A 14,724-nucleotide genomic window follows, 5' to 3' on the forward strand; every position below is an offset into this window, starting at 1 on the left:
TCCAGATCACTAGGTTTGGAACGGTTTTATTATTGTTAACTAAAGCTAAAAGCGTGGTTGCAAAATAAATCAATGTAATACTCTTGAAACCAAAAAGAATGTAATCGAGAACGTGCAACAATGTATCTATTCATGACGGAAGAACACGCCCCCGCGCTCTCATTGGTCGGGGCTCTATTCAACAGCTTGCCCTGTCCATTGACGTCATGGACCTCAGTCTTCGCACATGGAATTGCGAATCAGTTGAGCTTTTGCGCTCCAGCCAACCGAGCTCACGGACGCGCGAGAATATCCCCCGCTCATCGGTGCTGCACACGGGCTGAGGACTGTATTCCGACACCCCGCTGTAGAGCTTTTATTTTTATAAGTTGGCTTTTTTATTTCGTTTCTTCAGCAAGACTGATCTCTCCTTTACGCGATGGAGAAGATGTCTCGACCTCTTTCTATAAACCCAACTTTCCTACCTCCAACCCACGGCGTCCTGAAATCTCTGCTGGAAAACCCCATGAAGCTGCCCTTCCACCACGATGAAGGTAAAGGTGGGTGGATGTTGCTTTGGAAAATTTAAATGGTCTTCTGTATCAGCTGTTGGGTGTCAGGCGCGGTGCGCGCTTTGCTTTCATTATAATCTGCGCGTAAACGCGCGTCATGTCACGGTGTTTTTAAGTACCTGCTCATGCATGCATGCTGTCGTGTATAATTGATTGGAATTCTGATGTGATTTTAGATGGACATTTATATTTAGGTTGATATTTGCATTGCATTTTAGTGCATTGCATTCATTTTACGCGCAAACATAAATCCATCGCGCAGTGGATTTAGCCGGAATGCATTATGTTACCTGTTTCAAATAAGCTTATTTTGCTGTTTATTAAGCATTTGCGCACAAAGAGGTAGAATAAGCAGTCTACTCAACCGATACTGACTTTATTTGGATAGATGAAGTTCGCACGCAATGGAGAGGATTTGTATTTGTTCCCTATAGAGGGCGCCATTGAGAGGCTCTGATTGTTTTTGTGCTATCTCAATCCTCATCACACGTTTATAGTATAAATGAAGAGCTGTTTTATCTTTGGATGCACATATATGCAGGCCATGCATTGGCAAGTTATAGCATATGTATGCTGTTTTTTCAGTGTGCACAATAAATATGTTGATTTGGATCGGTTCACCAGGTTTCTTCACTCTGATGGCATTCTTTCTAAAACTGTACTTTCTTTCTTCTCTGGAGAAGTGCTGATAAATAGGCACTCTATTCCAGGGCTGAGCACCAAAATCACAAAAAGCACCATAAAAGTAACAGCTGGTAAAAACACTGCGCTGTTGTATGACTTCAGAAGACCTTGAATAGAGTGCAACAATGTATTATGGGCCACTTTTAAGATGCGTTGGAACAGTGCACACTGTAAAAAAAAAAACTCTGTGTGTAAAATGATTTAATCTGAATCAAATTTTGATACTTCTGTGGTGCTTTTTTTATGGGACTTGAGCTGCAACTTTTGTTATATGAAAAATAAGTGCCTGAATATAGCTCAAAATTCCTTCTTTAGTGTTTAACAAGTTATACTGTTTTTTGGGGGAAAATAAATATTATGCATGAAAAACCATATTTTCATAAAGATATTTTTGCATTGTGAAATGCGCATTTTCACCCCAAATTCTCATTACAGCATAACTTTTTTGTTATTAAAATCTGCATAAATTAAATGTTGGTTTGGGACAACACATATTTTAAAAAATAATATTTTACAAAAAAAACATATTTTACTAAGATTTTTTTTAATTGTGAAATTGAGAAAATTAAGCACATTTTTACCCCATATTTTCATTATTTGCATTCCAGTGTAAAATTACTTTAATAAAGTAATGTATTTACTTAAATCAGCATAAATTAAATTCAGTTCTGGAACAACACAAATGTGTAATATATAATAACATTTTGCATTAAGAAAATAAAACATATTTTCATTAGGTTGTTTATTATAACATTAAAATTATGACAATTAAACACATTTTAACCCCGAAGTCTAAATAAAAAAAATTGTATATATATATATATATATATTTGAATACAGTAATGTTTTCATTAAAATTGGCATACAACACAACACAAATATGCATAAACAATGACAAAATTGGCATTTTTTCTACCTGTACAGTGACAATAACGCCTCAATCTTGTTCCTTCAGGGTTTGGGAAAGAGAAAGAGAAGGAGAAGAAGTTGGAAGAGGATGGAAATGCTCTCAACACCCCTCAGTCTGCCTTCTTGGGCCCGACACTGTGGGACAAGACCCTGCCGTACGACGGCGACAACTTTCAGCTAGAGTATATGGATTTAGAGGAGTTTCTGTTGGAGAACAATATTCCCGCCAACCCTGGAAGCGAGCAGAGCCAACCTTCCCAGCAGCCCCTGCAGCAGCAGCAGCAGCCGCCCTCCGCCCCACCCACACCTTCGGTGGTGGATCTCAGTAATCGGACGGCCACGTCCGTTCACTCCGGGATCGTGGGCCAGAACTGCCTCCAGAGTCCCAGCAGAGCAGGTACCGACCCAAGCCTCGAAATGACACTCGAAATCTGATCTCTTAAAAATAGCGGGTTATCCATAGAAGATCCACTTTGGGTTCCAAAAAGAACCTTTCAGTGAACAGTTTTAAAAAAGAACATATTTAGAATCTACAGAACCTTCTGTGGAATGAAAAGGTTCCATGGATGTTAAAGGTTCTTTGTGGAACCTGAACCATCAGTGCAAATAAAGAACCGTTATATTTTAAGAGTGAAACATCTTCTGAATGTCACTTTGGTTAATTATCAATGTTTTCTGTCGAGGAAATAAACCTTTAAAGATTCTCCAACGTAATAACCCAAAACTCAAGCGTCTGTCGTGGAGTTTTGAAGCATTCGTCGGATTCCTTGGACTTGGTTGAAATCCATGTGTTCAGGTGTTTGCGGATCATGTTGCGCTCGCAGCTGTGTTGGAAGCTTTATCTCTGCTGCCTTTGAGACCAAATCAAACCTGTTTTTCACTAGAAGCTGCAGAGGAAAACAGGAAGAATGTGCATTTGAATTCATTTGACACTGCACAGATTTTGTAAGAAAAACCATAGATGATTTGCACATGGTGCGGTTCATACTGATGCATTAGTGCATTACACAGTGACAGGCGTAAAAATAGAATTTTTTATTTTTTTAATAATGAAATAAAAAAAAGTTTAGTAATGCTTTTTGTTGCACTTGTATAATATTTGTTGTAGCAAATATTTGCCGCATTGTTTTGAAAAACGTCAAAATATATTGTATTTTAATGTCAATATTTTGTATATTCTTAGAACTACATGTACATATTTTAAATACAAATAATTTTTATTTTTAAAATATACAAATATTTATATATATATATATATATATATATATATATATATATATATATATATATATATATATATATATATATATATATATATATATATATACACGTGTTATTTAATATATATATATGTACTTAATAATATAAATATTTTGTAAGTATTAAAATAATGTAATAAATGTAAGTATTTAAAATATAAATATTTTTATTTCAAAATATATAAGTATGTATTTTAACAGATGTTTGATAGTATATGTATTTAATTTGTTCAATATTTTATTAGATAAAAAATAATGAAATGTAAATATTTTAAATAAAAATATTTTACATTTAAAAATACAATTATGTATTTTTTGTAATGTACAGTTCATTGTATAATACTGTATAATGCGTAATACTTGAACATATTATTTAATATTATGATTTAATAGTATATGCATTTAATATTAAATCTGTTTATTATATATTATGATGTATTGTTTAAATTCATTCTGTATAAATGACATAAATACATTGTTTGTAGTGGGTATTATGATTGTGACACATTTTTCAAAAAAAAAAAAAAAAAAAAGACAGTTTCCACATGCACATTGGTGCATTACAGGCATTAAATTCATTTTTTTAATCATAAAAATAAAAAAAGTAGTGATGGTGTTTGCTACACTAATGCAGTATGTATCACAGCACATGCTTGATGTGTGTTTTGTTACTCAGACCATGAGTGCATCTGCCCAAGCGTGACTAACAGCTCTAGCCAAACCGTCAGAGTCACCCGTCACATTGATCATGCATGCCTTCATGAACTAGTGACTTTCACATATACTTCAATGCTTTTACAGCCATTAAACCTGTCATGTGAAATTAGACACATTTCCAACAACATGCATCACACCTTTAATTTGCGTAAATGCAGTTAGTGCATTAAATCAAATATGTTTTATGGCTAGGTGGAAACCCTATAGAGACATAAATGTGACATTCCTCCTCTAAACACACCAAACTACAGCAGATAACAGTTTATGGATGTTACTAATGCAGGTATTTAAGCACGAATGGATGAGAAATGACAAACAAACACACTCCTACATACATGAATGGCGATTATTTGTGTAAATCTCACAAAACACGGTCCATTTTTCCCCAAAATCAAAATGAGTAAAAATAATAGTATTTTGCATAAAGAAAATCAAGCATATTTTCATGACCTTTACGATTTTTTTGTATTGCAACATTAATAATTAAGCACAGTTTCATCCTAAATTCTCATTACTGAATTACAATGAAAACGTACTTTACTAAATTATTAATAAAGTAAATTTAAGTATTAATTCATAAATACGCAAGCAAGCATACATGAGCTTAATTTAAAAGCACAGTAAATGCTACCAAGGTTACTAATATTACAATAATTGTATTTATTTATGTAATTGTTGCAATATGTAACATCCTAACAGTGTTTTTTTGTATCTACAAATTTATCACAAATTTGTAATAATATAATTTAATAGTGAAATATAACCTGTTTCGACAGGTTTCAGGAGATTAATTTCATATATTTATGAATATATTTTTATAACATTTTATTGGCATTTTTAATGTTAAGAGAGAAGTTGACAGTTTAATATAATATTTAAGTGTAAGGATTTATTAAATCTGAAAAAGTTAAATTAATAATCTTAAACTTTTCTAAAAACTTGATAAGAATTTATTCTATTCAAAAATATTGTCAATATGTTGTATTTTTAATTACAATATTCTAAATAATTTTAAATACTTTAATATATAAAATATTAGTGTTTTATTTAAATTAAAATGTATTAAAATTAAAAATATATATTTTTGTATTTAAAACATATGATTTCCTGATCAATTAATTGTTCTTCCACCATAAAATGAAAGTTAAATTTAATTTTATGCATAAATTAAATCATAGTTGTAAATGTCAAATATCTAGACAGGCTCCGTCCGGCACATTTCGGCTCACGTGAAACCTGCGCGTTCCCAAAGCAGCGTGCGCCGCCATGTGATCCGCGTGTGCCGCGCTTCTCCGAGAGAGAGAGAACGACACGCCCCTCCCATATTCCTCTCCAGCGTCCTGATTAGGCCCCGCCCCCCGCCCCCTCCCACCTGTGTGCGTGCATCTGGCTGTGTTCCTCGCAGCAGAAGTACAGTATGTTCTCAATGAGACTCACATTGCCTGAGTCGTGCCGATTCACGTGCGGCCGCTGACGGGACGCTTGAGCAGAAAACACAGGAGGGATAAAGAGAGAGAGGCACAGATCAAAGTGTTTCGAGATGTAGGCTGCAGAGTCACTTGCTTCTGGGTTGAGCAAACGGCTCTAAAAGCCTAAATTGACAAGAGATTGCAATTCACAGAAATTCAGCACAAATAACTGCATAATTCATATTGACTCATTTTTCTTTAAAATGCTGTAGCCTATACATTTGGCAAATGAAGAGCAATGCAACTTTTTATTTTCAGAGAACTTAAAAATATTTTGTCCAATATTAGTAATATTAAATATATTTTATATTCAAATAATACAATTATATTTAAATACATTAAAATATTTGAATACTATATGTATTTAATATTTATTAAAATATGTTTACATATTAATATTTTAATAAATAAATTTATAAATATTAATACATGAATTATCTGAAATTAATTATTCTACCACCTCCATGGTTTATATATATATATATATATATATATATATATATATATATATATATATATATATAATATAAATTAAATAATCCTTGGAAATGAAGTGAGTTTTGAAGCTTTTTGCCACATTTTCAGGTAACTTATTCAGAATATTTAACATTTTTTAAATAGTCAATATATATTTTTTACAATAATTTAATTCGGAATGTATTATATGTTGTAACATTAGATGTATTTACTAATATATAATTAATATATACTGACATTAATTACATTTGTTCTGGGATTAATTATTGTTCTTCACCCATGGTTCATAAAATTAAATTTTAATTAAGTTAAATAATCTTTGTAAATTATGCAATGTTTACACATTTTGCCACATCGTTTTCAGAGACCTTAATAACAAATATATATTTTAAAATATTAAATATTTCTAAAATGTGTTATGTTATGTAATATTTTATAATGTATATATTTTTTTAAATATATGATGGCATTTTGAATAAATGTATGAACTAAAACTAATTAATTAAAAGCCATTTTTTATATATATATTGGAGTGAATGAACATGCGAGTGAATTAAAAAAGAAAAGAAAAATAGATGCATTACTAAATTCTACATTTACAGCAGTTGCTTGCATTTATGTCAGTTTCTTTCGATTTTTTTTCTTGAAAGCAAATGTAAATTATTATTCTGCATCATTTCACTACCTCAAATCAGATTCCCAGTTAAATAATTCCCTTCTGAATGGTTGTGTTTTCTGTACACATCTGTTGCTCAGCTTGCTCTGTCTGTGAGCCGCAGGCAGCAGTGGACTTCGCTTCAGCCCCTGCTGGTCAATGTTGCAACTGCAACAACAACAAAAAAAGATTGTTTTTCCCTTGATGGCCATTTAACAGTAGTAATGTATCTTTTGAAAAATGCATTTAAAAAAATTGCATATAAACAAAAGTAAGCACACGTATATTTGTCGCTGTCTGCTATGTGTTTGAGTTACTCACTGCTGTTGACTGAAAGGAATCAGGTATTTCTTTCCAACAAACAGACTGATGCAAATAAACCAGGCTTCCCGATGCTCTTCCTCACTGCTGGCGGCTTCAGAGGGATTTTGTGTTTTCAGGAAAGATCAGAATTCCTGATCGGATGAAGTCCTGGACCATGGAACAGTCCAGAAGCACACAGCCAATGGAAAGCTGCTCCTTGCGCTAAATCCTATTAGTGCCCCTTATCTACGCTCTGCTGCTCTTTAAATCTCTCCATAACAGTTTTATACCACACATTTAAATGAAACGGAATACAAAGAATGTTTTAGTGCGTTTCTTGTAAATTTAGAATAAGAGAAAACACTTACTGAACCCAAAAACGTATTTGGACACCAGGGTTATTAGTCTAATTTTATATTTCTTTGCCAACATTTCTCATTTTAATTAACTTGATGTATCATCAAAATCAAATTTAATAAAGATGAAAAATTTAAATTGTATTAAAATATATTCTGTTTCTTGAAAAATATATATATATGTCCATCTTATATTAGCTTGTTAAGGCAACATTTCTCATTTTATTTCAGTTTAACTTAATGTGCTCAAATTAAGACTGAAATAAAAATCATTATATATAAAAAACTACTAAAAATGACAAAAGCTAACAACAAAATCACTGAACCCATAACATAAATTAAGACAGAAAATATATGTTTAAAATGTATTCAAAACACTAATATTATTATTAATAAAAACATTTTATTTTGTTGATCCTAAAATAATAATTGGACACTTTTTTTGTATTTTATTGCATTATATTTGTCTTATTATTATTATTATATATAATATTTGGATAGCGAGACATACTATACTGTTTTGAATTTTATTATTATTATTATTATTAACATTGTTGTTACATTTTTTCCCCTTAATTTTCTTCATATTGTAAATGTACATTTATCCTACATATATTTTTACATCTCTTTTTCGTGTGTGCTTGAGGTGTTTCTGTACAGTAAACAGCACTTGCTTGCCAAATGCGGTGACATTCAGACATTAATAGCTGCTCATTTTATGGCAGATATGTATTCGCTGTCGTCTGCCGCTCGCGCTCTTATGGCTGGTTAAAATAGAGCTTGTTAGGGCTTCTTCTTCCTGCAGCCGTCCACTTCCCCGAGTGCAGACGCCTCCCTTCCCTCCGAGTGTGTGTGTTTGAGGAAGTGAAGGCCAGGGTTCATGGGACGGTCATGATCACACCCCTGAACGCTCTGCCACCCAGCACTTGCTCACTCACTCTCAGCGCTCAGACTCCGCCTCCCGCTCCGGACAGAGGCCTGTGATTGGCCAGCAGACCTCCACCCCTCAGGCCCAGACCAGACGCTCTGAACAGACTGAGCCTGCGTCCCAATGTGCATACCACCCACCCTATCTGCCCTAAATAGTATTGAAAATGACCAATATCACAGAATTTAAGATGGATAGTGTGAACTTTGGGCTCTCGTGAGGTTTATTCAGACGGCGTCGTGTGGAGATCAGAGCTGTTATACAGGAATACGTCTGGAAGATCTAGAGACACACACTCTTTATTTCACAGGCTTTTCTACTAACCATTAAACTTACGAGTGACTGTTTACTTTCTGTTGCTTGCAGGTGAAATATTGAAATAATGACTAATCATAGCCTAATCTAATCTTTCTCTGTATATATTCTCTTTATTCTGTTTGCTATAGATGATTGTAAATGATGACTAATTATTATATTAATAACATAAATATAGTATTATTTATAGTATATAATAATACAAATATTAGATGCATTATAATAATTAGAGATTATATTACTTCATTGTACTATTTTAAATAATAATAATTATTATTATTATTAAAAAAAGTCCTGAGTCATGTTGGCCGTTTGACGTCATAAAGCAAGTTTAGATCGGGTCAGTTTAGATAAAGTCGTTCATGATTTACTGTCTTCTTGTTTGTAATCTGGCAGGGAAGCACACACACACACACACACACACACACACAGAGAGAGAGAGAGAGCTTTGTCAGGCTTAAGCAGCACTCTCATTGCTTACAGCTGTGACCTCTGACCCCTGCTGTGTGTTTCTGTACAGCTCCTTATATTCACGCTGCTGCAGCTCATGAAGGACAAGCAGCTTTTGAGTTGAACTGTATATCCTGGTAGTGATTGCAAGTGTCTGCGTTATGTGCAGTTAATGTTGCGTTATTGTGTGTGTGTGTGTGTGTGTGTGTGTGTGGGATTGCGTGTGTGGACGTTTGCCAGCTCCTGGCTCCCCGCTCCTGTGTAATAACCCTTAAATCAGTCAAGAGTTTAATTTGATCTTCTAATCCTTCACTAACGAACACACACATTTACAACACACTCGCTTGCTCTTGTGTTTGACGTATTTGTTAAACTCAATCATGTAGTTGCCTTTATTGCATCAGTGTGCAGTGTGTTTTTAGGGTAATACGCTTAGTTATATTATATTAATATATCGCATTATTATATATAATACAAGTAAATGTATTTATGAAATAATAAAAAAATTCATATTATTATTTTGTAGCACAAATTATATTATAAAACAACAAATAATGATGTAATAATGATAATAATTATTGTTTATTTATATAAATACAACTATACAAATAATAATACTGTATTTGTAACATTATTATTTATATTATTAATTGGCGGCATAAATTATACTATAAAACAATTATATAAATAATCATTTATTTTCATATGTTCTATTATAAAACAATAAATTATAATGTAATAGTAATAACAATATATATTGACAATTTATCATTTTTACTTATTTAGATGATTATTATTTTGATTTTTAATGTGTGTGTATATACATATATATGTATATAAAAAAAATATATTTTTTTACTTTTTAAAAGAAATTTCTCTGGTCTAGTAAGCATTTTATAATAATGTTAATGTTTTAATTATGCAACTTTTTTTTTTTTTTTTTTTTTTGCTGAGCATGTTTCCTTTCTATAATGATAATAAACATTTGTAAACAAATCCTGATTGGTTTTCTCTCTTCTCTGTCTCTGTCTTTCTCCCTCAGTTCTCCCCTCACGTGACACACCCAGTCCCATAGATCCAGACTCCATCCAGGTTCCGGTCAGGTACGAGCCCGACCCCGCAGACCTCGCCCTCTCCAGTGTCCCGGGACAGGAAATCTTCGACCCACGCAAGCGCAAATTCTCAGCAGAGGAGCTGAAGCCGCAGCCCATGATCAAGAAGGCGCGCAAGGTCTTCATTCCAGAAGACTTGAAGGTAAACACAAACACTGAAGCTTGAAGCACAGAGGGACGACAGAGAGCAGCCAATCAGAGAGTTAGTCACGAGTCATGTGACTGTAGGCAAACGATATTGTACATCTAAAAACATGTCAGAAAATTTAAACAAAGACCCCTATACTGTTTGTGTTTGAAATTTATTTAGATTTATTCCATTTTTTTGTTTGTTTGTTTTTAAAGAATTTTTGCGGAATAGAATATTTCATGGAATTTTGTCACTAGCGGTAATTCCAAACGGATAACTCGTTTTTCACATGTTTCGCTCTCTCCGTCTCCACACAGGACGACAGATACTGGGCACGGCGCAGAAAGAACAACTACGCAGCCAAACGCTCCCGGGACGCTCGCCGGGTGAAAGAGAACCAGATCGCCATCCGCGCAGGATTCCTGGAGAAAGAGAACACGGCGCTCAGACAGGAAGTGGCCGACCTGCGGAAGGAACTCGGCCTCTGTAAGAACATTCTGGCCAAATACGAGGCGCGACACGGCCCTCTGTGAGCCACACAAACCCCACCCACCTCCACGAACGCCCCGCCCACCACCAACCCCCCCCCAGGGACTTCTGCGCGCCTCTTTAAGAGGCGACAAATTCTCCTTTCCTGTTTTTTCATGTTTCTCTTTTCACTTCTCTCTTTACAAACCCAGTTTGCGTTCTTTATTTGATTTTGTATTTCATGCGTGTCTTTTTCCTCGTGTGTAGTTTCGCACATTCACTTCTCTTTTATTTGTTTCATTCATCCGTTTATTCCTTCACCAACGATGGATCGTTTGTCTGGAAATGGTTTTCTCTGGAGTGTTTTATACACCTGTAACACAGACTGAGGAATATTTTTCTCGCCGCTCACCCTCCTGTCTGTCAATCAACCGCTCGGCCCACCCCCCTCTTCCCAGAGGCTCCGCCCACTCCCGCTCGAGCTTCTTTTTGTGTATATTAATATATTTTAGTTGAATAGCTGTAACGCACCGACACCTTTCGTTCTGTGAAGTGTGTAAAACACTAGCTAGCGTAAGAACATGATGTTTGTTTTGTTCTTTTCCTATTCTATGTGTTTTGTCTGTTTTATTTCATCATTTGTTTTAAACCAACACCAGCGTAGTTTTTGGCGTCTTTCCTGCATTGTCCATGGAGCAATAAGCCTGAATCTCTTCAGAGGGCAAAACACATGAAATATAAGCTAGATTCTTCTACACTAAAATTTCTGCAAAGCCTGTTTCATAGCGCCATCATTAGCTTTAGTGCGGAAACTTTCCCTTCAAAACTTTCCCTCCAGAAATGCTGAATCCATATTCGTCTGTGTTTCTGTCTCGCTCTAACTCCCTGCACTAATGCGTGTTTCACAATCTGATCTGGTGCAATGTTTCTACCTACACTATAATCTGCCTGATATATTTATGGACTTTCGGTTTTTTTTGAATGGAAGAATTTTTTCAAAAATATTCTGCTGTTAATTACTACTATTGTTATAGCTGGTCTTATTGTTATGGCTGTATAGTAATTTTTCCTGATTGTTTATTGTTTTATTGGATATTTCAGCATGACTATTGTTTCAGAGTTGCAGCCTAAATCTAATTGTGAATGGGTCTTTTCTTTTTTTTAGGATGGACAATTATTCTATCCTCTCCTTTTATTTTTATTGTTATATTTTTTTTTTTTTTTGCCAGAGCATTTTTTCGAATTTTGATTTGTCAGTACAAGCGGATATTTGTAGTGATTTATTTTCTTTCTTTTTGTTTTGTAGCTTCGCGTGTCTGTTGGCTGTATGACTGTAATGAACGTGTTTTAAGAGGTTTTGAGGCGTTCGTTGAGCAGGATGGTATTGTCTCAAATACTGTGGTTGAAATCAGTTTGTTTACTGCAGACCAAAAGATACAGCACACAGATTTATTGATAGAACAGAGTTTTAATGTTTATATATATATATATGAAATCTATTCTAAGTTGCTTTTTTGTACAGTATTTTTCCTATACAATACTGTCTGAATATTTTCAAGGCACAACAAATCCAGAGTAGTGCAAGAGAAATATATGATAGCTTACATATATATCTATTATTCAAGTGACAGTGTTTTGATATATTATGAAGTATATAACTGGGAGTAAATGCGAAACCCGCCATAATGTCCTCGGTTTTGGGCATTAAAAACCTTCTGCACCCTCGTATTCAAATAGCCTTTAGTATTCTGTCTCAGGGAACGCTAGCAGCCGGACCTCAAACCATAACTCCTAATAAATATGAAAAAATATTGCTGTGTTCTGTACATTAGTAGTTTTTCCTATAGGAAGGAGCTGCAATTGCTCAGTCTAACTCACACTCTTGATGCTGTGTAATGAGTTTCATTGCAGAGCATTTTACAGTATTGCTATTGGTTCTTTGAATGGAAATCTAAAGGCTATGCTTTTTAGTCTATATTGAGTCTTTTTCACAACAGAGTTGATAGTGAATGTTTAGTGCGGCAGCTCTGAGAGCTTTGCTTGGTTGAATGTTAGAAAAGTCTCGTAGTCGATCGATGGAGTCATTGGGTTTGAGTACAATGTTTCGTAAGGTTCTGTACATTTTTTTCTGGTCTGAGATCAGTTTTTTATTCTGTTTATTCTATTAGAAGTTACAGGGTTTAAAGCCAGGACTTCTGATCTCAGGTCAGAAGTTGCGTTTGATGTGCTGGTGACTTTGTCGACAGTAAAAGTCCTCGTCTGCCCCAGTTCAGGCCAAAGTTGAGATGTGCACAGAGTTGTATTACTGAGGATTGATGGGGCAGAAATGGCGCTGTTTTTGTTTCATTTTATTTCCCTTGATTTTCTTCCTCATGTCTGTTTGTTTGTGGTATAAATGCAGATGTGAGACACGTGTAAAGCCCTGTGTAGACTGTTTCTATCTGCAAAACTGAAATAAATCCAGGATTAAGCCAAACCGCTTCTCGTGAATAATCACCCCCGAAAATACCTCCCTGAGGGCGTGAGGAAGACCCAACCCAGCTTTCAGCATTTCACCAATGTGGAGTCCTAGGCCACGAATTATGTTTCCTTCATGTGCTATCAAAATGATCATGAATATTAACAAATTGGACATGAACTGCCTATCAGGTTGCATTCATGACTGGGAAGCTGAAATAATTTTGATAGCCTACCTGGTTTGTCAAATTGCGCGAATCAAAAATGTTAAACATGGTGGAGGAAAGAACAATAACAAGTGACGGCTGTAACATTAAAGAAATTTTGCACGCACAAAATATCCATTTTCAATTGTCACGCAACTTATAAAGCATTGCTCACACAGAAATCATATGTAATCAACTTGAAAACGAACGTTTTCGCTATTGCGCGAAATTCCCGATCGCGTGGATTCCTATTCGAACGACTGGATTTCGCTTGCGAATTTTCGCTGAAAAAAAAAAAAGAGGTAAATGTAACCGCATTTTCCTTACAGCCATGTATATTGCTGTATAACAAATTGGTGTGTATTGTTATGCTTACCATCTCAATATTTAGCGCGGGTTGTAAACGAATCTGGTTTTATTCAAAATACGTTTTGCCGTATTGAAGGCAACACCTGCAGACAGTCTGTGAGAGAGACTCAAAGCTGGACATGTTTGATCTTGTGTCACACAAATGGAAGCAGAAACCTGAACCTTTACTCTCTGCTGCCACCTTTTGACTCCTTGTTTATCTGTGCATTTAGTGTTCAATAAAGACTTCAGTTTTTCTCTCAAATTCTGTCTTTTTTCATAACTTGGTTTGTCTGGATTCTAGGCATTAAAACTGGTATTTGTTCAAGTTTTTTTTTTTTTAAATAAAAATGAGAAATTATAAAAATGTGTAAATAAAGTCAGGTTGGGCATATTATTACATTTTGATTAAAATAATACAAACGTTTTTTCCTCATAGGAATAACATGCACTGATAAATCACTCAAAAACATTATTTCTGTATATGAATTATTATTATACATGTATTATTAATATAAGTCTAATTAGTTTGTACATTAGTATGCACGGATTATTAAAAATAAAATAATATGTTTTTAGAAAATATATAAAAATATGACAAATTCTAAATATATTTCTCCTTTATATGAAAACATTTTGTATTTAGATTTGTACATCTAAAAATACTTCTTTTCAAAATCAGCTTCAAAATCAACTCATTTCATAAAATGAATACACTGCATTAACATATCTTTCAGTAATTATTAATCTTCATGTTAGTTAATAAAAATATAATTGCTCATGGTTCACATACGTTTCCAGTGCATTATTAACATCATGATATTAACATATTGGTAAATGCTCAACAATGAACATTAAGATTAATGAATGCTATGAAAGTATTAATTCTTAGTTAATTGTATCTAATTAAGTGGGATCTTATTGTAAAGT

The 14,724-nt window shown here is 34.1% G+C and overlaps 1 protein-coding gene across 2 annotated transcripts; it reads left to right on the forward strand.

Annotated features, from left to right (window-relative positions):
• The first annotated feature begins 206 nt into the window (after positions 1-206).
• On the forward strand, positions 207-14,056 carry hlfa (HLF transcription factor, PAR bZIP family member a). Of its 2 annotated transcripts, none has more exons than XM_079401154.1 (4): positions 207-539; positions 2,191-2,541; positions 10,116-10,327; positions 10,633-14,056. In XM_079401154.1, the coding sequence occupies exons 1-4, from the start codon at positions 419-421 to the stop codon at positions 10,846-10,848; spliced, it is 900 nt and encodes a 299-aa protein (XP_079257280.1). In that variant the 5' UTR covers positions 207-418; the 3' UTR covers positions 10,849-14,056. The 2 variants fall into 2 exon arrangements, with proteins under 2 accessions (XP_079257280.1, XP_079257281.1); XM_079401155.1 differs by having other exon boundaries at positions 216-533.
• The last annotated feature ends 668 nt before the right edge of the window (positions 14,057-14,724 follow it).

This window comes from Barbus barbus (assembly GCF_936440315.1).
Source record: "Barbus barbus genome assembly, chromosome: 3".
Classification (NCBI taxonomy): Eukaryota; Metazoa; Chordata; class Actinopteri; order Cypriniformes; family Cyprinidae; genus Barbus; species Barbus barbus.